Source organism: Daphnia magna, linkage group LG9 (assembly GCF_020631705.1).
Source record: "Daphnia magna isolate NIES linkage group LG9, ASM2063170v1.1, whole genome shotgun sequence".
In the NCBI taxonomy this organism is placed as follows: Eukaryota; Metazoa; Arthropoda; class Branchiopoda; order Diplostraca; family Daphniidae; genus Daphnia; species Daphnia magna.
Genome location: NC_059190.1, coordinates 1,707,571 through 1,732,320, shown reverse-complemented (window position 1 = coordinate 1,732,320; position 24,750 = coordinate 1,707,571). Strand labels below are relative to the sequence as shown.

Here is a 24,750-nt window from a genome sequence, read left to right as displayed (position 1 = left end):
ATGTTCGATGCCAATGGCTTGCCCATTTGTTTCCCCCATCTTTCATGGAAGCACGCCGCTTCACAATAATGACGGCGGCTTTTATTGTTCTTTTAAAACAAAAAAGGAATAGAAGAGGAGTTGCTTCCCCATATAGACGCTCGGCTGAATTACATGGGTAATTTTTTTATTTATTTTATTATAATTTTTTCCCTACTTTTCAAGTCTCTTCTTTTCCTTTTTTACATTTCCATTCTCTTCCTTCCCGCCGACTTTTTCTCGTTCCGTTCATCCACCTGGAATGCCCGCCTCCTCCTTTTCTTTCTGTTTCGTGAGTGCGTGCGTATGTATAAAAATATAACGCACCTGTGTTGCTGACAGTTTGCCCAGTGGCGTTTTCATCCTCATTTTCTCTCTCTCTTTTTTCTTTCTTTCGTCTTCAAAAAAAAAAAAATAAATAACCAAAATTCTAAAGAAAAGTCCGGAATTCCACTAGGAGAATGACGACCTTTTTTCTTCTTTTCTATAGGAAAAAAAAAAAAAAATGGCAATAGAAAATTTGAATGACTGGAACAGACGACCCGAGGACTTGAGTTAAATAATGAAACAAAAAGAGGTCCGCCTCTATAGGAGGAAAGCTTCCCCTTAGGTAGGTTATTAAATTTCATTGTCTTTCATTTTTATTTTTTTTTATCCGATTGTAACTGCTCCTCTTCTATCGAAAAAATAGGTGGGAGGGGGACAAGAGACAGGTTATATGATGTGTCGTCTAGTCCCTATTACGCATAGTGGTATAGTGGTGCTTCCAGTGTTCTGTTTCCATCGAAGAATACCTGAACTACGAGCTCCGCCGCCCATCCAAAAGGTAAGACCAAAAAAAAAAGACACACGGCAATATGCCCTGAGGCATTTCTTTTATTTGAAAACAAAAAAGAAAAAGAAGGTGGAGTTGTGTTGGGTTAGTCACAGGGGGCTATGTGTACTGTATACCGTATTCACAGAGAAGAGAGGGAGAGAAGGACCGCCCCGGTGAACATAACACGGCATGTGAGCCGCCGTGAGGCGAAAACGAAAGAGAGGCAAGAAGGGAGGGAATAAAGGAGGAAAGGTGGTGGTGGCAGCGGTGGTGGTGGTGGTGCGGTTGTATAGCGGCCGTGTTGTTTTCTGTTGTGCCAGTCGGAATCCAACTTGGATGCGGATTAGTAGTGCGTCCATCTTTTTTTTTTTTTTTCCGTGTGTGTGTGTGTGTGTGTGTCTCTGTGTGTGAGTGAGTGTGTGGGTAAATCATCCCCTATCTCCTCTTCTCCCCTCGTGTCAGTGAAAAATAAGAGACAAGCTAAAACCTTCTTTCGAGATTGGACAGGTGTGTAACCCCCCCTTTCTCATGTGACTTGCGCCCCCCCTTCTTGTACCAGCACCTTTTGAACTTTTGAGTGTCCGTGCCAGCATTTTTTTTTTGTTTGTTAATCGTCGAAGGATATACGTCGACGACATTGTTTTTTTTTTTTGCGCTAGTTCATTGACAGTGTTGCCAGCGTTTTTGTTTTTCTAGTTAAACCCAACTGTCAATTTTCTGATTGCTGTGGTGGGTGCCGTTTTTTTTTTTTATTTTTCAAGGAAAAGACATTAGCGCCAATCTATTGGCCATCGTCGTTTGTCGTCATGACCTGATCTTCCATTTTGGATTCCTTTTTTTTTTTTAATTTCATTTTGAAATTCCCGCCTTCAACTACACGCCAAGGTACCGTTGCTTCTTCTTCTTTATAGACTCTTCATTCCCCCCCGACGTGGGGAAATGAGGCCGCCTTATATATTATGTGTGCGCTATCATCCCTCTCTTTCTCTCTCTCCATCCTTCTTCCCATGCGTTTCTCACTAAACTCACGCCCGATATGGGAAGAAGGAGAAGAAAAAGAAGCCGAAGGACTCACGACGATCGACTCTTGTGTGTGTTACACGCAGCGCGCGCGCCCTTTAAAAAGCAGCAGAGTTCACCGTTGGCAAAAAGGGCGTCCCTTCTCTCTGTTACCTATACCTATAACAGTACGTGGTGTGTGTGTGTGTGTGTTATTGGGGACACACAGGAAGTTCTTTCTCTTCCATTTATTTTGTTGCCCTCTCTGTGCGTGTGTGTGTGCGTGTTTTCAAAGGGAATTTTGAGCTGCGTAGGTCTTTCCCAACCATGTAAGGAGAATGGTTAAGATCCCGTTTTTTTTTTGCTGGTGTGTGTGTGTGTGTGTAACGTGCGTGGATGATGTTTTGTACGGTAGTAATAACTAGCCAGGTCAGCTATTTTTTACGTTTTTAGAATTAATGATTAGGGGAAACACAGGCGATAGTGTCAAGTATTGAGATTTTATTTTATTTTTCATGTCCTGAAATTTTTTGTTTGGCTTTTCCGGATGACCATCACCACGCGTGTGGAATTATAGATAGATATGTATTTTTTTTTTTATCAAGTTCAGTTGGTGTCTACCCACCGAGGGAGTAATTGTGTGTGTGTGTGTGTGTGTGTTGCTTGGCAGACGGGAAAAAGAGCTTTACCAAACCTTGGAAGTTGGCTGATGGTGGTATGCAATTCTTGATAGATCCCCCCTTTTCTTTTTTTCCATGTGGTTTTTTTTTTTTCTTCTCTTGGAAAAAGAAAAAAAAAGTTTGAGGTTCTCCGTTTTGCTATTTGATTACTCTTGCAATGTAATAACCAACTCTTGTGTAATTACCCAGACATAGAAATATGCTGGTCTTCTTCTTCTTTTTTTTTTTTTTTAACATTTCGTCTGCCCATTATGAACGAAACAGCGCGTTCTTTTTTTTTTTGTTGTTTTCTTCTGGTAGACATAAAAAAATTTTTTTTTTTTTTTTACTTCCAAAGACTGAACAGCTTTAGGCGGTGGCTGACCGTAAGGCCTTTTTTTTTTTCACAACGTGAATTGCGTCCGTTTCATCCTCTTCTTTTCGCTACCCCCATCGATTTTTGTGCAGAGATTCTTTTGTATAGTCGAGCGTCTCCAATAACCAACGACGGAACAAAAAAACAAAACAAAAATGTTGGGCATCGGTCGTTAAGCAAGTTCAGATTCCTTTTCGACAACAATGGGAAAACCGGAACGAAGTAAAAGGAGGGCTGCAGGACAGACATTCTTTGTGCGTCGACTCTTAACGTTATTTGGTTGATGCCTTTGGAAATTTCGCGTCGAAAGTCGAAACAAAAGAGAGCGAACTAGTCAGCGAAAACCTGCATTGAAAATCATCATTTGATGCGAAATAATGATCACTTTCGGGGCTTCAATTCCAGACTCCACCGACATTGGCATTTGTATCCCGTTGTGGAAAATGTGTGTGTGTCTTGCCTCCTTGATGTCATCATCCGTTGTTAGTTTGAAACATTCGCCAATTGCAGCCGTAACCTGTTGAAACACGGACAGCAGTTGACGTGAAACCATTGTTCTCTGCTCGTTCGCGTTCATCGGTTCAGCTGGCCTTCAAATTGAATTACAAATTTGAATGTGGGGAGAGGGGGGAGGTGTGTGTAGGTGACCTGAACTTGTTTTGGTCTTCGTCACAAAGAGTTTTCTCTACGACATTTGCGTTTTTTTTTGGGGGGGGGGTGAATGAAGTTGACATCTTTGCCAATGAAAGTTGCGATCTACCGACAGCCCCAATGAGTCCACGGAGCTTGAAAAGGGCAAAGTTTTAATTTTGTGTCTGTGTGTCTGTGTGTGTGACGGGGTGACTCACAAAAGTTTCTCTTCCCCCCTCCCCCCCCTTCTCCAAAAAAAAAAAAATTAAATAATTGTGTGTGTGGGTATGCGACGAGTTCTCACATTCTGTTCGTGAGACTTTGGTGAACTCGGAACAACCCGTAATACAACCACGCGAAGCGCTTCTTCTCTCGCGATGCATTTGACAGTCTGAATATAGTACTACTTACTGACAACCCCTCCCCCTCCCCTCCCATGTTTTTGTGATGCTCTTCCCTCGTAATTACATTCTCTCTAGCAAACTTGTGTTTAAAAAAAAAAAAGGGAAGAAGCCGCGCCACACAGACACACACACACGTACCGCTACACACTACAGTACATCGTCTTCAAGTTAGAGCGCCATTTTTTTCTATTTCCTTCTGAATGGACGTGCAAGATGGCGCATATCGATTGAACACGCGTTCCGTTTTTCCTCGCTATTAGTTTTTGCCTGAATGCCACTAAACGTATTAGTCATTGCAGACGCCGTGGGGGGGGGATAGTTGCGCGGCCAACTGGCGCGTTTTTTTTTCGTTGACGTCATGGCATATTTAGACGTTTAGAGGTGCGTGCATTTATACAAATTTGAGTTGCTCTCGTAATCGATATACAATACGCCAGCCCACGTCCCACTACTACCTTATGCAGGTGGGAACGGATTGTGTGTATGTCTACGTGTGCATTGAATATTGAATGACGCCAAGGCAGCAAGGCGTCTGACAAGCGATGGATCACGTCCGGTTTTTGAAGGGACGGCCTTTTTGTTTTTTTCCTGTTTTGATTCTTCCCTTCCATTTTCTTAACGATTTTTTTTTTTTGTTTTGTTTTTTTCCGTATCACGTCACGTCCAATTTCGAGGATAGATCTTCAGCACAGATAGATCGATTTCTCATGCAAATCGAGAACCTGAAATCACGTGTTAAACAAATGGGGGGAGAAAGGATAAAACACACGTTTTTTTTTTCGACATTCAAAAGATATTTGACTTTCTTCTTTTGTTTTTTGTTTAAAAAAATATCGTTTGCCATTTTGTTTTTTTCCTTGACGAAGCGGAACACACGATATGGCCTCTCTTCGGAACCGAGAAAAAACGTGTGTCACGACGCCAACTAGCTGATAGCAGTAAACTGAAAAAGGGCCGAGGCAAAACATTATAACTTTTTTTTTTTTTTTTTACATTTCTTGGCAAGATTTTCGGAAATTTAAAGAAAACAAAAAACTTTTACTTTGTAAAAAAAGATATATACGTAGTTGGCTGCGCTCCATCGCCTTCACCCCCTTTTTTTTTTTTTATTTATTTCCATGCAGTTTGTTGTGGCCTCTTGCTCCCTTCCAGCTTCATTTATTGCATCAGAGGGGTCGTGGCCTAACCCATTATGGTTCCAGCACTCCTTAACTTGTTTTTCCTTGCTTTTTTATCTTGACGTCCTTTCTATCTTTCACGACGTCCTTTATTCTTTTACATCGCCTCTTTTATGCGTTGCAGTGTCCGCTGGGCTAGAACGTCCGTTCCATGATGCATGTACATAACACGATACAAATATTCATTAAAAAAAAAACAGTTTCACTGTACGCGAAAAAGAAAAAAAGGGAAAGGCTCTCTCGTTCGTTGTAACGATCAACATTTATTTCACTCCCCCGCAGCAGCAGCGCCAACGCGTTGTCCAAAAAAAAAAAAAAAAAAAATTATTCTAATCAGACGTGTGGAAGCGGATCCAGCATCCTTGGAATACTGAATTTTTTGTTTTTCGCGTGTTATTTTATGTGCCAATGTTGCACATGTCGGTTTTTTTTCGTTCTTTACTTGACGATTCGTTCAAAAAAAAAATTTTTGATTTTATAATTTACGTGCGCAGCATTTCACAAAGATGAAGGAGGAAAAACGTTTGATGAAATGGTCAAGGGCAAATGGAGACAGAACTCAGCGGGTTCGTTTTTTCCCGCTTGAAGGGCTGCCATGAGAGTTCAGCTGGCCAGGCCCGGCTTATCATTTCTTATTCGCTTTCCAACTTTGGCTTCTTAGAGACGTGTACACAAAGCACTCGGCATATATACAACGTATATATTTCCCTTTCTAATGTGCTTACCATTTTAACGAGTGAAATAACCAAAAATCAAATCCCACCCACAAATTTGCAAGCGGGGCCTAACCGAATTTTCATTCGCCATCGATTTTTTGTGTGTAAGCAACAACAACAACAACAACAAAATCATATCAATAATTTTTGTTTCCCCCCTCTCATTAATTCATTGATTAGATTCACCTGCGTGTGCGTTTTGTTTTACATCTCGTGGTCTACCTGCCGGCCACGCATTTTTCGGTTCTGCAACGATGCGCGTTTGTTATTAAAAAAATGTGTTGCTCGCAAATCGTCACGCTAGGCGGATCTCGCTGAAAATGAAAGTGGATATCGCGCACGACATGTAGACTGGACCAGCTGGCCAAAAAAAAAAACTGTATACATCGTCCAGGTTCTTTTTTTTTGGGTGGGGGGGGTTGTTTCGGTGAATGTGCTCACTCCCGTGCGCGTTTCGCTCCGTCGGTGATGATGTTGTTGACGCAAGTGTCCAATAACCCAAACCCTGCCGCCTTTCCCTCTGCCAGAGTTTAATGAACGAAGACAGCCCAACAGGAGGACAAAGTGTGGGGCAGTGCGACGCACCTAAGGCAATAAAATATGGCCCCCAAAAAAATCAATAAAAAAAAAGAAAGAATTGCGCAATTTTTGTTTTTGGCAAAACAAAAAAAAAAGAAATAAATGGAGAGGTGGTTTTTGCTACAAGCCAATCGTTTGGAACGAATCGGACGTAGCCATCAAAATAGAACATCCAAACATTATCGTGCTGATTAATAGGTGATCTTTCCTTTTTTTTTGGGGGGGGATGGTTATCGTTAATCCAATTACCTGTTTGTGCGCTTGATTGACCACCTGGGTACCAGGTCTACAAGGAAAACAAGAAAAGAATCGCCTGCTTGCGAAAAGCCCCTTCTTTTTTTTTATGTCCGTGAAAAAGAAACAAAAAACAAAACTTGTCTGGTATTTCTTTCCCAGGCCGAGAGATGGGAACAAACTCACGAGGCCAAGCAGCTGTTGGACTTGCTTCGCAGCAGGCCGATGGTATTTAGAAATTGAACTGTGCCACTCCTTTTGGCATGGAACTGTTAACCAATCGATAGGTTATTGTTTTCTTTTTACAAGCGGACGTGCTGTTCACATTTGAAACAAAAAAATCAGACAAAAGGAAAAATCAAACTTGTTCTATTGAATTTCGGCTGATTGAACGCGCACTCGGGAAATGCCAAAACTTGATTAGAGAAACAGAAGATGGCCAGGTGACGTCACACGATAACATCATCGTACCGTTTCTTTTTGATTGGCGTTTGCAGTTTTATAACTTGGCTGCAGGGAATTCTGTTTTATTTTTTTGTGTCTTATCTTAACGAGTTTGTCTCTTTTTATTTAATAATTTTTTTTTTTTTTAATTCTAATTATTTTTCTTTTCTTTGAGAGTTGTGAAGAAAAATGGGTATTCCGTTTTGAACATGCTCGTTTGATGGTTCCGTGACGGATGATGTTGTTCCTGTTGGATTTGCTCGTGTTCGTGATATCGAATCAGCTTTCGGCGCAATTGGCCTACATTTCTGGCCCGCTGTTTCGACCTCCACCCTAATAATAATTGTGCAGCAGCTTGGCCTTTGTACTTTTACTCGGAGGAAGTCAAATCTTTTCTTTCTAATTTTTTTTTTTTTTTCTTTTCGTAATTGTGTCTACAGGGTCGTGTGCTTCGTTATTCATTCCAGGTTCTCTTGTGTACCTGAATAATCGACTTGCTTTTAGGGTGGGGCACGATTGTTATTATTTTTTTTTGTTTTGCTGCTTTTGTCAAGGCTTCTTGATTTCTATTGTGTCAAATGACAAAAAAAGAAAGGAGGGCATTTTGAAATGTTTCACCCCTTTTTTTACACAAATGCAGAAAAGAAGAACGAAAAAACCAATGTAGGCAAACGAGATCAGAGTAGCGACGAGCTTAAATGAATCTCGTTTGATTTCGGGGCTGAAAAAGGACTAAACAAAGAAGTACCTCATCATTTCTTATGGATAAACATAAACAAAAAGTCCTTGTTCTTCTTTTTTGTTGGGTTTCTCTCCCGTTTTTTTTTTAAATAATGATTTCCGTTCGCCATTTTGAAACGAAGCCAAATTCAATAACCAAAAAAGAACGTAAAAGCCAAATCAATGCTATTGGGTTAAAAAGAAAAAAAAGAAAACCTCTCATTATTACGTTAAATACTAAAAGAAAAATACCAAGTTTCGACCTATTGGATTTGCCCACGGTCAGCGGAGACGAGCAGGACGGAAGGAAACAATTTTTTAATTTCTTCGTGAGAAAAATAGATGGAAGTATTAAATGTAAACAAGTTCCTGTGAAATGAAACCCCCCAAAAAAATGCTTAAAAAAAAAATAATAAAAAATGTTAAGAAATTGGCCGGAAGTTGAGAACAACTTGTGGCTAGCGCGGACTTGGGTGCTTCCTTTCGCTCAACTCTTCTCGCGTTTCTCGTTTTCGTATTTTTAGATTTCTATTTAGATATAGTGTTCTTTTTTTTCCTCGTCCTTATAATATCGTTTCGTGCCTCCTGTTTGCCCGCCGGCCAACAAAGTGCTGCTCAAGCGTTTCACACTTGCCAGTTCCGCTTTGAAAAACAGAAAATGTTGTTGGTTGTTAACGCCCGTGTAACCGACCCCAGTTTTTATTTTTTTTATAGGTATAGTCTATCCCCCCCACTGCACTATTCGTTTCAGTCAAAATCGATTTCCTTCCCCAGTAGCAATTTTTTTTTGTTTATTTGGTCGGGGGACGGGGCGTTTCTTGAAACACTTCCTTCCCGTTCTGATTTGGACAGATCTTGTTTTTTTGCGCAATAACCGTCGATCATACAAGCGAGACCGTACGTGTGTGTGTACCTTTCTCTCTTTTTCCCGCAGACTTTCCTTTCATTTTCTTTTTTCTTTTTTTAAAATTTGATTTTGTATTTTGTTTTATCTTTTCTCTTTTTTCCTTCTTTTTTGATTTATTCCTTTGAATAACCAATTTTTCTTGTTCTCGTTGCAGGGGGGAAATTAAAATTGAACGTCACAACGCCCATATTTGTGCGGCCGCATAACTTGCTGTGGTTTCTCACATCGTCGTGCAGTGTCGTCCGTCTACGGTTGGTGTAACCGAGACACGCAGACGACCGCATCGACGCAATTGTTTGTTTCTGTTTTGTGTGTGTGACGCAAAACTTTCACAAAGAAGAAAGAGAAACAAAATGGGCAACACTAACTCGTCGCCGCGCTACCGATCGCGCAGTCCAGATCCGTCGTCGCTGGAACAGACTTGGAACAACAGCTATCCGAAAGTCGAGCGCGAACGCAACCGATCGGCCCGGCAACAACACGCCCAGCAAAATCAATCGAAGCATTTGACCGGCTATCCGTCGGCAGTTTCCGGTGGCAACGTCATGGTTAACGGACATCTGAACGCCAACGCGCACTACGATCAATTCGAACAGGAATGCATCCAGCAACAACAACAACAGCAACAGCCCAAAATGCCGGATCAACAGCCTCTACGGTTCGCCAGGTGCGTCCATTTCATTAATTTTATTTGAATTTTTTTAAAGATAAACATTTCGTTCTTTTAGCGAAAAATAGTGATGAGATGAGGCTTTACGTGTAGACTACAATATAATTCCCTTTTTGTGATGTTGCCGGTCGTTTAAAAAAAAAAAAAATGTTCGTTTTGGGGTTTGCGGGATCTTGCGGTTGGAGTTTTAAACGTTGTCATCGTTTATCATTCGAGGAATGAGCTCCGCGTATCTAAGCGAAGTCAACAGCTGATTGGTGCATCCACCCCCCGTTGAGCTTAGGTGGTCCTACCATATATAATGTAGTTTACCGAAAACTATTTTCCGTTCCACACACGTTTTCGTAGCTCAGATGATTGGGCCGGTTAAAGAAAAACCAAAAAAAAAAAAAAAAACAAACACGTTTTTACGGTTGTCTTACCTTTTTGTTTGCGCAAACAAATTGATGTTTATTATTTATTTACCTTTAAAGAGAAATGATAGCTTGTCCCGTTTGTTGTTGTTTTAGTTTGGCGGGGATGAGACGTAAGCCGAGTCGACTTGGTCGAGAACTTCCGTCCCTTTTGAGGTCATGTGCCTTTTTAATGATATCCCCCACACTTTACTTATTGTTTCCGGAGCGCTTCTCCGTTATCATTACGTTATATAGCCTCTACTCCTTTAATTTGATTTTTTTTTTTTTTTTGTTGGCTCCATCGTTACGCACAGCCTAATAATTACAACAACCCATACGCCTCTTGCATTAAGCTATACACACGTCCGGGAGAAAGAAAAATATAAAAAAAAAAAAAGAGGTCAACAGACGGCCGTAAACATTTAGTAGTGTCGATAATCTCTCGCCAGCCATTTCGGGGCTAGGCATTACAAGCGAGTTTTTGGACGAACATTGTGTCTTCACGAGAAAGCGATGCCCCTTTTTTTATTATTATTTTTTGGGTCGTAATCCATTGGAAATCGGGGACACAAGAACGCCTTTATTTGCCTCTCTTATTCGTTATTGATTTTTACGGCCATCTATTGAGTTCAGCCCGTGATGGACAAACACACAACAATAGTACGTACATTTCGCAAATGTTACGTCGTAAAACTGTTGTATCGTCACTTGTCCGTTGCCTTTCTCATCCGAGCGCAGCCCAATCCTTTTCTTGAGCAAATTCCAAGAGATGGACCCATTTATTTTTACATCAATAACACGATGACCAAGTATTGCTATTGAAGAGAAAACGTTGCTGGCTGGTTGGCAAATGTTGTCGTAATGTGTATTGGTGAAACAAGTCTCGTTTTGATGTATTATTTTCGTTGAGTGCTGTCGCCTTTGTTGGAGAGAACTAAACTGAAATCGGTTTTGCGCAATCAGTCAACAAATGCGCTCGTCAGCACGCGTCAATTGCCTTTAGGACATGGAATAAAAATAAATATATAAAAAAAAATAAGCTCTCCCTTTTTTATTTTTATATACCGGCAATCGATGGATGTACAATATCCAATGGCCCTTTAGCAATCGAAGACGAATCGTACCTGATGGCTATTGTGAAAAGGGGCCCTTTCTCCCTGTCTTTCCCCAACACTTTGATGAATTGGTTTAGATTTTTTATTCGAAAGAAGAAGAACTTGAAAGGGTTAAAAAAAAAAAAAAAATAGGAAATCAAAAGCGAATTAGAAAGCGAAACGGAGAGTTTTCATTTGAAATGAAACATTTTGTGGGAAAAAAAGGAAAGAAAGATTTACAGGCGCTGACGTTTTGTTTCACGTTTTCTATTTATTGTGTATATATTTCATCAGATACGGTCCGGGAGTCGGCGAGGCTCCTGTCCAGCAAGCCAAAAAGATTCGAGTACTGCCGATGGCGGCCAACGGCGCTGCTGGCAATGCGGGAGTGAACGCCGTCAAGTTGAGAGCTACCGACAATGGTCTGGCGTTGCAAAAAGTCGGCACCCTTCACGTGGCTAACCGCAAGTTAACCGAGTTGAATCACAACCTGATGGCCGCCAATTGCGAGTCGCCCATTATACCGACCCTCGTCGTTGCCAACGGTGCGGACGAGATGCGCAGCCCGACGCCGGATTACGACCCCAACAACAAGCAGCGCTCGTCCAGCGGCAGCAGGAAGCCGTCCAAGAGCAAGAGGAATTCGAAAGCCAAAGCGGCCAACACGGCGCCGTCGACGCCGGCCGCCTCGGCCAAGTCCGGCAGCAGCAGCCGAGTCGATCAGGAACAACAGCCGGCCGGCGGAAGTAAGTCGAGTGGACGCGCCAAGTTGAGGTTGTTCAAAACGAAGTCGACGGACGGCAAAGCGGCCGACTCGGAGAACGGGCGCATCCGCGCTCGCAGCATGGAATACCTGCGTGCCGACGTGGCCGACGAGACGCAGGAAGTGCGTCGAGGAGGCCGGCACAACACGAGCCGTGAAGATCTCTCCGGCGATGAATCTCTGCTGGCCTTCATCAGAAACGGGCCGGTGACGGTGTTTAGCAGCCAGAAGAAATTGAACGGCACGATGACGGACGACGATGACTGGGAGGAGATGCATCCGTCGTCTTCTTCCTTCTCGAGAGTTCCGCTCCAATCCCAACAGCCGGCCAGCAGCTCCAGCAACAACAACAACAACAACAACAGCAAGCCCCAACAGTTTTATTTTGGCATGGCGCCAGGTGACCGGGTGGCTTCCCCTGCCGGCCCGGCCGCCGTTCCAGCCGCCCTATCGGTCGATCTTGACGAAGAAAGCCGACGAGTGATGGAAGAATTCGACGCCGTCCTGGCCGAAAATAAAAGCGGCATCGATCGCAAATCTGAAAGTGAGGAGAAGGAAGACGTGCGTCTGCGACAGTCGATCAGGCGGCCGGCCAAGAGCACCAGCAGCAGTGGCAGCTCCGATCAGCGCCGACGTCACTCTTCGACCCCTCCGCCCGTCATCCGCCATCATTCGAGCACGCGTCGGGCCACCCTGCACGAGGATCAACTGGATCACGACGACGACTACGATCAGGATATTGCGCTGAGTTTGAGACCGACGCTGCCCAAGAAACCCCAACAGCTGCCCAGGTTCTCGCCGTCGGCCGCCTGGAGGGCCCTCGGCCAGCCGTCGGATCACTTCCACGCGCCATCCAGCTCGATCAGCAGCGTCAGCAACAAGCTGAACGCGTCCAGCAGCAAAGCCAGCGACATGAGCGCCATGGATTTGAGCGACGAGGAGGACGAAGACGAAGACGTCATGGAAGAGCGGATCGCTAAAAACGCCCTCCGGCCCGTGGCTCCGCACCCGCCTCGCATCTCCAACGAGAAATCCGCCGACTCGGGCATTTCAGGGGACGCGGGCAGTCCGGATGGCGCGGCCGCGATGGTAGTCAGCGGTGGTGGCGCCAGCGGACGTGACAAACCGCTGGCCATGTCTTCGCCGGTGCCTCCGCAACAGCAGCGCAATCCACTGCAAAACAACTGGACCCCCCAGCAGGACCTGCTGGACGACGACAGCAGCAACAACGGCAGCAGCGATGGCGAGGCCGTTAGTAACCACGTTCAGCGTCGTTCTCGCAGCGGCTCCTCCTGCTTCCGGGCCAGCAAACGCCATCCTTCGACGGTCGATCCGACGCCGCCCAAGATCATCCCGAAATCGCAAATGTTCAGCGACTCTTCGATGACGGATCCAGCGGCCGATTCGCGTTCCTCTTCCATGTCGAAGGGCGGGCGCAAGTATCGCAAACGCAACGAGACGGGCGACGAAGGAGCGGCCGCCGCCGGAGCGCACTGCATTCCGCAGAAGTACAACAGTCTGCGCAAGTTGAAACGGTCCGTGTCGGGCGCCTTCGCCACCGCCTTCCGCCGCAGCAAATGTTCGCCGTCCGACGACGACTGCGACAACGACGATGAATGCAACGTGCGCCGGAGCGGCCATCACGCGCCCGGCCCCCATTGCGATGACGGCAACTGGATGCTGAGCCGCAGCGCTCCCAATTCCGTCCTCAACGGATCTGGGGGTGATGACGATGGATCGTATCCGTCCATCCGCAAACTGCAGAGCCGTTCGGAGGCCGACCTTCTGGCCCAGCAGAATCACGGGTTCGCCCAGCTTGGACATCAGTATCCGGCCTACAGCCAGCCGTCCGTCTTGTCGACGCAGAGGATCGTCTACCTGCCGCAGTACGATTCGCGGATCGTGTCGGCCCATCAGCGCCAGCCGCGGCTCAGCCGGCCGCTGTCGATGGATCAGACGGACATGATGCGACGGGCGCGTTCGGCCGACGCCGTCTTCCTGGAAGCCAAAAAGCAAAGCGTCGGCCAGCGGCTGTTTGGCAACGGCCACTCGCCCAACAAGAAATTCACGTTCCAGTCGACGGTGCGCGTTCACGAGAAGCGTCTGCTCGAGGAGAAACTGTCCAGGGAGGCGGAGCAAAAGGAGCGCAAGCGTCTGCAGGAGACGCTGGCCATGCAGCGGGTGGAGGAGGAATTCCAGCGCAAGAGGGCCAGAGAGAAGGCCAACATCCGGCAGCAGTTGCGCGTCCTCCAGCTGGATCACTACAAACACCAAGAGCAGCTGATGGTGTTGCGTCAACAGCAACACCATCAACAACAGAGGATCGCCCGCCTCGATCCGGAAGGAGCCCCTTCTTCCATTTCGCACCATCGCACATCCAGCGATGAACTTCCTATCCAACAGCAGCCGATGGCCGTCAAGAAGTCGGCGAATGCGCGCTCGGCCGAAGCTGAAGCGCGAGACAAGCGGAAGGAATCAACTCCTCCGGCAGCGACATCTTCATCCGCCCTGCAGCAGCTGCGGAACAATCGTAGCGTCTCGCATAATATCCGGTCGGATGACGTTGTCGATTCGCCCAAAAGGAAGACTCAGCAGCAGCAGCAGCCGCAAATGGACTATCGTCGGGAAGTCATAAACAGTTCACGTTCCCGATCGGCTGCTACGCCCTCAACCCAATCTGGAAATCCGGCCGCAATAGCACCAGAGGCCGGCCGATTTCCGGATCATCAAACCCGGATCAACAACAACGCCGATCGCAATCTTAATAACAACAATAACAACAACAGTGCTACTGCTGCTGCTGCTGCTGTTGTTGTCCAGCAAAAGAAGAAATCAAACAGCAACATCTACCGGCGATTGGCGGAAATCACTTCGGAAGAGGAGAGCATTTCTTCGCCGCCTCCCGTCTCGTCGTTAATGGCCCGATCCTCCAACAATTCCTGCGTATTGAATAAGCAACAACAGCAGCAGTCGGCAGCAGTGGCTCCTGCTGCACATTCGAGAGGGCCTTCATCCGCCGCCGCCGTCCAGCACGTAGTCAGCAACACGAACGGCAACCCAAGTAGCAGCGGCAACAAAGTGATGACGCAAGAATTGAGCGAATACCGCCAAGAACGTCGTGAATATCACGATTTCCGCAGTCCGCGCCTCCATCAGCAGCAACTGATTTCATCTTCCGGTTAGTGCGAACATTTTCGTGACAGTGAAACTTGTGTGCGATCAATTTGTTTTTTGTTTTTCGTTTCTTTTTATTGGAGTGGAGTGTCGATGACGTTTAATACAAACAGAAATTTCCGCAAATTCAGGTCGATTTTATGGAGCAGGACAGCCGTCTGGACATCGAGTTTTGCCAACATCTGCAGCGTCTTCGTCGACCTCGTCGATTTCTAACAAGATGCAATCGGATAATTACCGCTGGGATTTCGCTCACGGCGGACGCGGTGGACACCACATGGCTGCCCATCCGTCGGCTCAGCCTTCCGTCATGAAATCGACACCGACGCCACCGTCGGTTGCAACCTGGCACCATCACCACCAAGCGCAGCTGTTACAGCAGAAGCCTCAAGTCTTTTCGTCGAGGCAACAGCATGACTACCACCACCATCATCAGTTTTACAAGATGGCATCGCCCACGACGGATGCCGTCATGATGCACAGGACGCCCCAACAGCGCCATCACTAATGTGGCGATTATATCGAAATATTTTAATCCCCAATTCCCTTTTTTAAAAAAAATGAATACCCGTCTTCCATTAATAGCTATTCATTTTGTGTGTAATTTTAGATATCAACAGAAATGTGTAGATTTTCGCTGTCTTCGTGACGATCGCATGAAGTGCCTGTAGCCAATCAAAAGGAAAAAAAAAAGAAAAAAAAAAGAAACTTGTGTCTGCAAAACGGTGAATGTTTCATATGGTGAAAAATGGCTTTTAAGATAAGGTTAAAACAATTTCATACTTCCGTTCAACGCCTCTAGCTTTTTTTTTTCCTTCTCTTTATTCGTTTATGCAATAACAACAAAAAATCAACCCAAATGATAAACAGAAAAGAAATCAGACATTTTCCTTTGACAGATTTTTTTGTTTTGTTTTCCCGGATGTCCTTTTTATCCCCCTTATGTTTGACAGTTTATATTGTACAGAATGATGTTTGTATACAATTTTTTTATTGCATATAACGGACCCACTATCTCCATTCAATACATATGAAATCCATTTCGCTCTAATTCCTGTAGAAGATGTGATAAAAATTCCACGCTATGAACATGTCAAGAGATTTGAGGACGGACAAATTGGATGAAAACTTTGACTCACGCTCAGGAATTTCTAACGGGATTATTGACTTACGTAGATTTTCGTTGGTTGGCCTCGTGAATGTCGTAGTACCTATCACTCTTATGTAAGATTCGCCCATGTGCATCTTCCCTTCCGCCATAAAAAATACTCTCAAATAATCTTGACATCAACTGAGGTACTTTGTATTCTGTATTTTTTTTTTATTATTATTATTTTTTTATTTTTTTAAGTATTGATTTGTCTCGTTCTCTTCAAATTTCTTTTGCACTTTACTACCTGGTCGCCAGATGGCAGCTTTACAGGAGTAGGTAGACAGCCTGTTCACGATTCAAGTGGTGTGCCCATTTTAAGTCTGAAAGTGGTTTTGTGTAAAAACGCTGTAGGAAACTGGTTTTGATTTATGGCCTTCATGCCAGCCGAGTACCGTTATATTCCATCCAACATTCCAGTATAGACGAGGTTTTTGGTATATTTTGACCTCTTGTTCAGGACAACTTCAAGGTTTGTCAACGTCTGCTGTATCATCCTCAAGGGGTTATGGCCGAATCACCTTTCATGTTATATCTGGCTTCGTTCAATCCCTCGAAGCTGTATATATTATGCTCAGATAATAACTTTCATGGGAGCTTCCTGAATTTTAAATTTTATGTAGGGCATGTTTCAACCTTTCGATCAGCATGTCCATCAAATTTGTTTTGCTCTAGGGAAGCCATACAGAATGTAGATTGGGGTGACCTTTATGATTGCAGCAGTCACTTTTCTCAGACTTGTGTTTAGTTGTTTGATGATGTGTTAATGGCTTGAAATATTTTTACTGGATGCCACTCGATGGCCACCATTAAAGTGATGATGCACTGTCAGGCATCACTGCAAAAGTTCAAACCAAATTTAGGTTCATGATGAACGCATTAAATAGATTATACGAATTACGTCATCGGTGATCCTGACGCCAATTTGTTAGATGAAAGGCAATAATAAAGGCTCTTCACTCTGCTTTAGGCTGTCCTTCGTTGAAATGCAAAGTCCTTACGGCAAGTATACGCACATGCAGCATATAGTTCTCGACACCACTTGACGCAGGATGCTCGAAAGATTTACGTTAAGCGCATGCCAGCTGTCAGAGAGTCCTCATTTCAGCAAAGAATGAGCGTGATAGAATGGGACAGAATGGTAATCTCTTTTTCAATCGTCTGCTTTGATTTGACCCTTTTCTAAATCTGACTTGCAGATTTCAAGAATCATCACTTAAAGAAAAATAAAATTGCATCCAAACAAGTGAATTAGCAGACGAATGGCGAGCGTTTCTACCCGATCGTCTACTGACATTCGGGGGTCATACTTGAAACAGATAACAAGAATTTGGAACCTTATTTGATGTTGACGTCCATTACTGTAGGAGGAGAAGGGAATTCAGCAGCGTGTGCAAGACTATAAAACTGGATTGGCTTGCTCGGTAAGAAGCACTTTAAGTTAACTTTCTTTTGTACAATTGACATAAGATGAATTAATTATTGTTTTTCTTTTAAGGACTAAACTGGCTGTAATTTCTTCGGTATACTCTTCGCGAGAAACTACGTGGGAATGAAACCAATTGTGTGGAAGCTACAGGTAAGGTAATGACACGATCCAACGCTACTGTTTCTTTTTTCTTTCTTTAACTTTCTTGCAACGAAAAGGAACTTTCCGTCTTTGTGTGATGAGTCTTTGCTTTTATTACTTTATTAATTACTAAGACGAAGCTCATTACCTTTCATTTCCTGCTCTTCTCTTTTTTGGTGAAAATCATCAATTCGAGATAATTTTAGGGTTTTTTTATTTTAGAACTCAGGCATTAAGCCGATTCAGTTTTCCTTTTCTTCGCTTTCTCCCCCCTTAAAAAAGAAAGAAGCTAAACAGCAGCAAAAGTAAAGTGGTACACAAATTTTCCATTCTGCCATGGCATGAAAGATTCTTTGCTTCGCAAACATGCATACAAGCAAAGAACTTACAAACTACCAGCTATTTGTTAGTTGTACAAACAACAGCTGACTGACTGGGGGGCAGAACGAAAAGTATTTTTTATTTGGCCGTACGTGAATTCTTTTGTCTTTTGTATCGAACCGTATCGCTCTGTTCACCATCTGTCCCGCCACTGAGTCCATTAACTGCAACTCGATTGGACATGGAATTTTTACATAACAAATACCGCAATTTATTATCGAATCTTAGCAGTGCTGCCCTAGTTCGTTATTGTAGGCAAACCGCACACTGTCCGCCATAGGCTTCAATTTTAATGATTTTGCCAAATTCAACCTGCACAGTCGAAATGCTAAATTTATACGTAATTTCTGTTAGTTTTTGTTTTGTTTTTATCATTTTCTTTTGCCATGTCGTTTTTATATTACTTGACATCTAAGCAGAGGAAGTCGTAAAGGACGGCGCATATCGATTAGCTATGGTATTCAAGAAACCTTAGCGTGCAACGTATAAAAATAGCCGCGTGGATAGTTTATCTAGAGCGTACTACGTGTCCTTTGCGGTTTATTTTGTCTCTTGACTTTTATGTATCTATTTTTTTCCCTCCATTATTCTTTAGTGTTTATTCTGTTTATTCCTTCGAAATCGAAAGACAGCTTTTGGACTGGCTAGTAGTCCGCCAATCCCTCGTTATCCGTGCCCGAAATTGCCCGTACGTGAGGCTGTGCTGATCTCAAGTGTTTGCAAAGGCAAAAGCTCTTATCTAAAATAATCAAGTTTGCGCTCAGGGTCTGTTATATTTGCTAAAGTGTAAACAAGACACGGGGGTTGGAATTGCTTGCTTATGCGCAGATAATAATTTATTATTATTATATATTTTTTTTCTCTTTTCAACATCATGTATAAAAGCCATCCAAACGTCTATATATGTTGTAATATCTGTCTTGTTCCGGAGCACGTCTACAAGGCCAAAAATATATATATTTTTTTGCGTGTGTACGTTATGTTGTAGTATCGATCGCTCCGCCGATGTCCTTTGTGATCGAGTTTCGTGCGACGTTAGAATGTTCTTGGGTTTCCTCCGATGGGAATATGGAAAAAAGGAAAATAAAGCTGGCTAAAACTCAAAAGAGGAAGTCAATTAATCTGATGGATGACTCGATCCGCGTCGCAACCATTCCTCCCCTTCAATTTTATATTTCTTTAGCGATCGTTCTGTAGGTGATTTTTTAAAAAATCTATCCATGCATTTCTAGAAGTTCTTTTAAAAAACGGATCTTCCTTTTCTGTTAGTTGAATATGTTTTTATTTGCGTTTCTTTTGAAGATTTATGTATTTTTTTTTATTATTGTAGCGCTATCAGCTGTGGAAATGTACGAGCGGAGCTTCTTGACGTCGCGGGCGTCACGTGGGAATGCAATGAAGCTAGAGGCAATAATATTTCTGTATCCAAAATTGCTTTTGCTGTAAGCAATTTTCGCGCATACAGCAATAGTCGATGATATCCCTTGTACAAAAAAAAACGTCCTACGTTTCCCCCATTCAAGCTGCCAATACGAAATCAGAATGAATTCCCTTCCGTGATTGAAAGTTAAAATCGAGTGGGACTCGGGTGTTTATTGAATTTCTCATATAGCCTATTTGGCGAAAGATGGCGAAGAGTCTGCCATTCATGCGAATTGTTTTCTCCGATCCCCGGTGGTTTTGACGAAGGGACTGTATTAAATCGATCTTGCCGTGATACGTGCAACTTCGTTTCCTTACACCGCTGTAGAAAGCGGCTTGGGTAATCTCAACTGAATTTGTACTCAATCGTTTCGTGACACGAAAACCCCCGAAATGAGATTTTTGCGCTGTTTTCATTTGGTTGCCGTCATATAAAGGAGATGGGGTCCATCTTTTTCTTTTTTCTTATTATTCAACGTGAATTGATAGCGGACAAATCTAAACAAATAACTGGACTGGAAAGAAAGAAAAAAAAAATGGGAAGCGCACGTTTTTTTGTCGGATGGTTTACGACGAAAGTTGCCATAGAAATGTTCCTTTGTATCCGAACTATTCAATCATTGCAATCCGTCTCCACCTTTTCTTTTGCGCTTGATTATTTAGGTGTATAGGAAACGATGAAAAGGCAACAATCGAATGATAATACGCTGCTCGACGGAAAGCCCCGACAACTAAGTGATGAACGCATCTTCACACGCGCCTGATGGCCCATTTTTCCGCTCCGGGACGAAGAAAATGGTGCGAAGCTCATAACGGTGAGCAGAAGAGGAAAATGGAGGGCAGTAGTCTCACGCTACGCATAGATACATGTACGTTGCACACAAGATACAACATATGGTCTACATTTTCTCCGGTTATGTTTTCTTTTCTCGAAATTTTTCTTTATTCAGGGCATTGCTGGATGGCCAACAGTCGACCATCATCCTTCGTAGCGTGCGGGTTTCGTCCTTGTTTTTCTCACAAAAATTCCACGTTTCCGTTCGTTTTCTTCGTTTGCTGCTTCTGCTGCTGCTCCAGTCTACGATTTTCAACGAAGATAGGAAGGAAGAAGGTCGTGGTTTATCCGGTAAGTTTACCGTTTTCTTTCTTCTTTTTTTCTTTTCTTAATATTGAATATTTGTATTCACGAAATGTCGAACGTCTCGTCGATGCCCTTGTGTCGAGTCCTCTGCTTTTTCGTTGCTTTCGGAGTTAGTCGCATTCATTAAGGGCACAAGTTCATTCTATCGTTCGTTATTTGCGAACTCTCCCGTGGAAAACGCGTGTGCACAGTTTCACGTAGGCATCGTACGGGAAACGTGGTTTATCGACCCTCAGGAGAATCTCGTTGCCACGCTTGATATTACTCCCATTCGCTAAATGACATGCTTCCTAGCGTCTGTTCTTTGGCAGCAAATCTCGTGTACGATAGAAGCCAACCTGAACGTAATTCCTCTGTCTTGTAAAATGAATTAGAACGCGCTACACGTGTTTATTGCATCGTAATGACGAATGCCAGTCCTTTGCCAACTTGTTCTAATGTGGAATAGGTCGTACCACTTCGTTATACGTGTTACATACCGCTAAACTCATTTGGAATCGGAACAAGCTTCTGGTTGCTACGAAACCGTCATGTTTTATGACACAATGTTTCTCTGTTTCACGATTTAATTATATATATATTTTTTTTTTCCTCATTCGTTCAAGAGGGGAGGGGGTTAATCTATTTCTGCGACAGTAGCAAACCAGAGTTTATCGCCACTGTTGCAGACGTGCTACACCCACAAAAAAGACGGTTGCAAAATAACGAGCGTTTACAAATATCACCCTTGCAAAAACGATTGGAAAGCTCTTAGCCAATCGGCACGATAATAAATGAACCGTTCGAGACGACCACACCAAGTCGCTTTCACCCGGCGGCGGTGTGTGTCTGTCGTGCGCACGCACTGATTTCACACGCGACTCTGTTCGACCCTCGTAAATCTTGCCCTAGAATTTGTGCGGCCTATGTTCATGAGTTCCTAAGGGCAACGATTATTACGCTGAGGGGTGGTGTTGTCTGTGGTGAATATGGGGTTCGAATTGGTGTCGAGGACGCTGGAACGTGACACAAGCTCAACGAACGCGCCACGCCTTGATTAATAATCATTTTTTTTTTACCGTTCACCCGCCTTGTTTTGTTTTTTTCCATTCTCGTTCCACGCCCATCACGTTGGCCGTCGCTCTTCAAGTGCTCTCGCGGTGAAGGATAATTGACGAGAAGGCCAATACACGAAGGCCAATAAAAGGCTCCTTATTATAGCTTAATAATATGGTTATTTTTTCTTTTTTTTTAAATAAATGAACTGTCCCACCCAATGCGTTCGATTGAGCTGAAACAAAATGTAGCCCTCACCAAATTTGAACGTGAAAAATTGGAGCAGACGAACCCATCCGGTGATTTCCCTTTCGAAATCCCTTTCTGAATTCTAGGTTCAACTTTTCGTTTCGTTCTGCTTTTCGTATACAGCTATTTTACGCGGTAACACATTCACAGGGTGTGGTCTCTCTCCCTGTCCCCTTTACAGTTCTTAAGGGCTTTTTTTTGGGTTGGATTCCGACTCTCTCTGGTGTCGTAGTTGTTGATGCGGGAAATCACCAACTTTTTGTTTCATTCAGTTTGTATTCATTTCCTCAACTGTCTAGATCACCATCTAAGCTTGCGTGTTTCTAACTCCTGAGATTTGCTTGTTTTAGTTTGTTTGGAGGTTTACACCACTGTGAATCACTCTGTTCCGAGATGACCGCCTTACACTTGACGCTGATCCTCTGCATCAGTTGGCTAGCCGTTGCATTCGCCGCAGAGCCAACGAGGCGGCAAACAAAATTAGGAGTAAGCCTTCTTTTTCTTAATTTTCCTATTTGGCTGATCTAATCCATCTTTGTTGCAATACGGATATTCATCTTATAATTTTTTTCATTCAATGATCGTGATTTAAGATTTATCATTCTCATTAACAACAACTAATTATGACCCGTTTTTCTTTTTTCTTTATTCTTATTTAATTTTTGGATTTATTTTTTCTCTCATTTTCGATGACTCGTGTTTCATAACCGTCTGAATATGTAATTTAAAAAATGTATATCTATGGTGCCATCTTGCGGCAAAAGCCAACCAAGGGAAACGTCAGAAAGACAAATCGACGTTCTGCGAAATTGGTTCACGTGGCGCGCGGAAAAGAGTTTGTCCCCGGAATGGACTTATGGATTTATGTGTGCAAAAGCACTTGGCAGATGTCTGAAATAGATTCGTTCTTTGTTCTCTCGCTGCACTGTCCTAAGCGGAAGACGAATGGCTAGGAGCCCGTCATCCTGAAGCCTTTTCTTGTCAGTCGGGTAAAATAATGAAATGGTTTTCTTGTGTGCGTTTTTTTTAAGGACGGTGAACGTCGCCAGATCTTTCGCGATGAAGTGGACCATTTGAAAAAGGTTAAACGGCCAGCCGAAACCAATCATGGCTACTTCCAACCGCAGGAGGACGGTAATCAACCGCTATACCAGGATAGTTATCGACCAGATACTCACGACAATTACAGGCCAACCTATCAGGTAAGCGATCATCGTGACCATGATGGTCAGACGGCAGTAACTAGTGACCCGATTGACACCGGACTTAACGAAAGACTGATTAGGATAATTATCAACCACCTAACCAAGACGTTGATTACCCTTCGAATTATGGTGACAAACCTCCCTACCAGCAAGACTATAAACCATCTTACGAAGATGACTACAAACCAAACTACCAGGATGAAGAGAGACCGCCTTACGAAGACGAGTACAAACCGAATTATCAAGACGATCACAAGCCATCTTATCAAGATGATTACAAGCCGTCGTACGAAGACACGCCGCTCTACGAGGACGACTACAAACCAATCGAACAAGACAATTACAAGCCGACATTTGATGACGCAGAAATCTCATTTTTTAAACCGATCGATTTTGACATCAATTTTTATGGCGCTGGAAATCAGAAACCCGATGGCTACGACGGATACGATCAGCATCAAGAACAGAAACCTTACGTCCCCCAACCGCCGCCACCGGCTCAATACGATGACTATGAGCCGGTGAAACCCGCTGCACCTAAGCCGTATAAACCAGCCGTCCCCAAACCGTACAAACCACGCCCTACCTACCCCAAGGAGGTGGTACTCTTGAAGCCCAGCTTGGCCCTCAAATCGAACGCGTACGCTGACAAGTATACTACGCCAAATTATCGTCCCAGCCACATTCCTGGTACTCCTGGAGAAGATTATCCCAATTATACTGCCATTCCAGAGACCTCTTTTGATTGTCTAAACTTCAAGAACGCCGATTTCAATTACATGTTTTCCGATAGGGAATCTGGATGTCAGGTATACGTCAATTAATTTTATGATATTCAAATATTTCTATTTAATTTGTATTTGGTGTCATCACGTAGGTGTTCCATACGTGTCATGATGATGGTCGCCAGGATTCCTTTTTATGTCCACTAGGCACAATATTCGACGTGGAATCGCAGACTTGTGATTGGTGGTTCAACGTCCGATGTATTTAAGAGGCATCTTCTTTGATACTTTATTTAAAAGTTTTTACCTAATTTACAAGCACTTGTTCAGTTACTGATGAATAGCACCATCTATCCGTATTGACGTATCTATTTTTTAAAGCAATATGGGATCTATCTTTCGTGATTTTTAAAGAAATATAACTCTTGCGTCTTCATTGTCATGTTTGAACAAGCATGTTGTTCACGAAACCGATTTGCTGAGGAAAATTCGGTTTCATTGAAAGCGTAAAAACATTGAAGCCAAAACATGGGCAAGTTAAGCAATCAGATATTTAGATTCATTTAGATTTAGAGATCCAATAGGCATCGTTTTGGAAACGTTTCGCCAAAGAAGATTCCTTTCATTTTTCCTTTCAATTGAAAAATAAAATTAAGTTAAAAGGAAAATTTATTACACTAGCTTTGTATCGTATATCTATTTACTGCAACTAGATGACATGATTGTACAGTCAACAAATAATTCTATCTCATGGCTCAATGGTTGAGCATCGGCTTGGAAAATCAAAAGTCTCGGGTTCGATTCCTGTTTAAGTTACACTATAATTAATGCTATCTTTCGTTTCAATAAAACTCCTTGCAACGATTGTAGGAATCAAATTAAATAGGCTATCTACACTCCTGCCCACAAACATTAATAAGTTGAATTTTCCAAGTACATCAGTCATAGCTCAATGGTAGAATACCGAATTGGTATGCCGAATGATCTGGTTTCAAAACCCCGTGCAGTTAAATATGGAAATTGATAAAATTTCTGATGTCAAAAGCGTGCAAGAAGTAAAAACCTATTAAAAGTAATCAAATCTATAATTTTCAT

At 43.3% G+C, this 24,750-nt stretch overlaps 2 protein-coding genes and 1 long non-coding RNA gene across 10 annotated transcripts; 2 read left to right on the top strand and 1 right to left on the bottom strand.

Moving 5' to 3' along the window:
* Positions 1–508: 508 nt before the first annotated feature.
* LOC116930840 lies at positions 509–15,828 on the top strand. Of its 5 annotated transcripts, none has more exons than XM_032938244.2 (5): positions 509–628; positions 710–844; positions 8,836–9,348; positions 11,135–14,781; positions 14,909–15,828. In XM_032938244.2, the coding sequence occupies exons 3-5, from the start codon at positions 9,035–9,037 to the stop codon at positions 15,283–15,285; spliced, it is 4,338 nt and encodes a 1,445-aa protein (XP_032794135.2). In that variant the 5' UTR covers positions 509–628; positions 710–844; positions 8,836–9,034; the 3' UTR covers positions 15,286–15,828. The 5 variants fall into 5 exon arrangements, with proteins under 5 accessions (XP_032794135.2, XP_032794138.2, XP_032794136.2 ...); XM_032938247.2 differs by lacking the exons at positions 509–628; positions 710–844 and adding exons at positions 1,149–1,342; positions 1,597–1,720; XM_032938245.2 differs by lacking the exons at positions 509–628; positions 710–844 and adding an exon at positions 1,149–1,342.
* Positions 15,544–16,970, bottom strand: LOC116930912. Its single transcript, XR_004398632.2, has 2 exons — positions 16,829–16,970; positions 15,544–16,765 (listed from the first exon to the last, which is right to left on the bottom strand). It is a non-coding gene; the product is annotated as an uncharacterized LOC116930912 (long non-coding RNA).
* Positions 16,203–24,091, top strand: LOC123466238 (adhesive plaque matrix protein-like). 4 transcript variants are annotated; one of them, XM_045179048.1, is made up of 11 exons: positions 16,203–16,357; positions 16,898–17,068; positions 17,127–17,230; positions 17,295–17,351; positions 17,426–17,511; positions 19,964–20,169; positions 20,251–20,426; positions 22,076–22,211; positions 22,757–22,927; positions 23,011–23,739; positions 23,808–24,091. In XM_045179048.1, exons 8-11 carry the CDS (start codon positions 22,119–22,121, stop codon positions 23,922–23,924), a joined length of 1,110 nt encoding a protein of 369 aa, XP_045034983.1. In that variant the 5' UTR covers positions 16,203–16,357; positions 16,898–17,068; positions 17,127–17,230; positions 17,295–17,351; positions 17,426–17,511; positions 19,964–20,169; positions 20,251–20,426; positions 22,076–22,118; the 3' UTR covers positions 23,925–24,091. The 4 variants fall into 4 exon arrangements, with proteins under 4 accessions (XP_045034983.1, XP_045034981.1, XP_032794196.2 ...); XM_045179046.1 differs by having other exon boundaries at positions 17,127–17,351; positions 17,426–17,506; XM_032938305.2 differs by having other exon boundaries at positions 17,127–17,351.
* Positions 24,092–24,750: the final 659 nt, after the last annotated feature.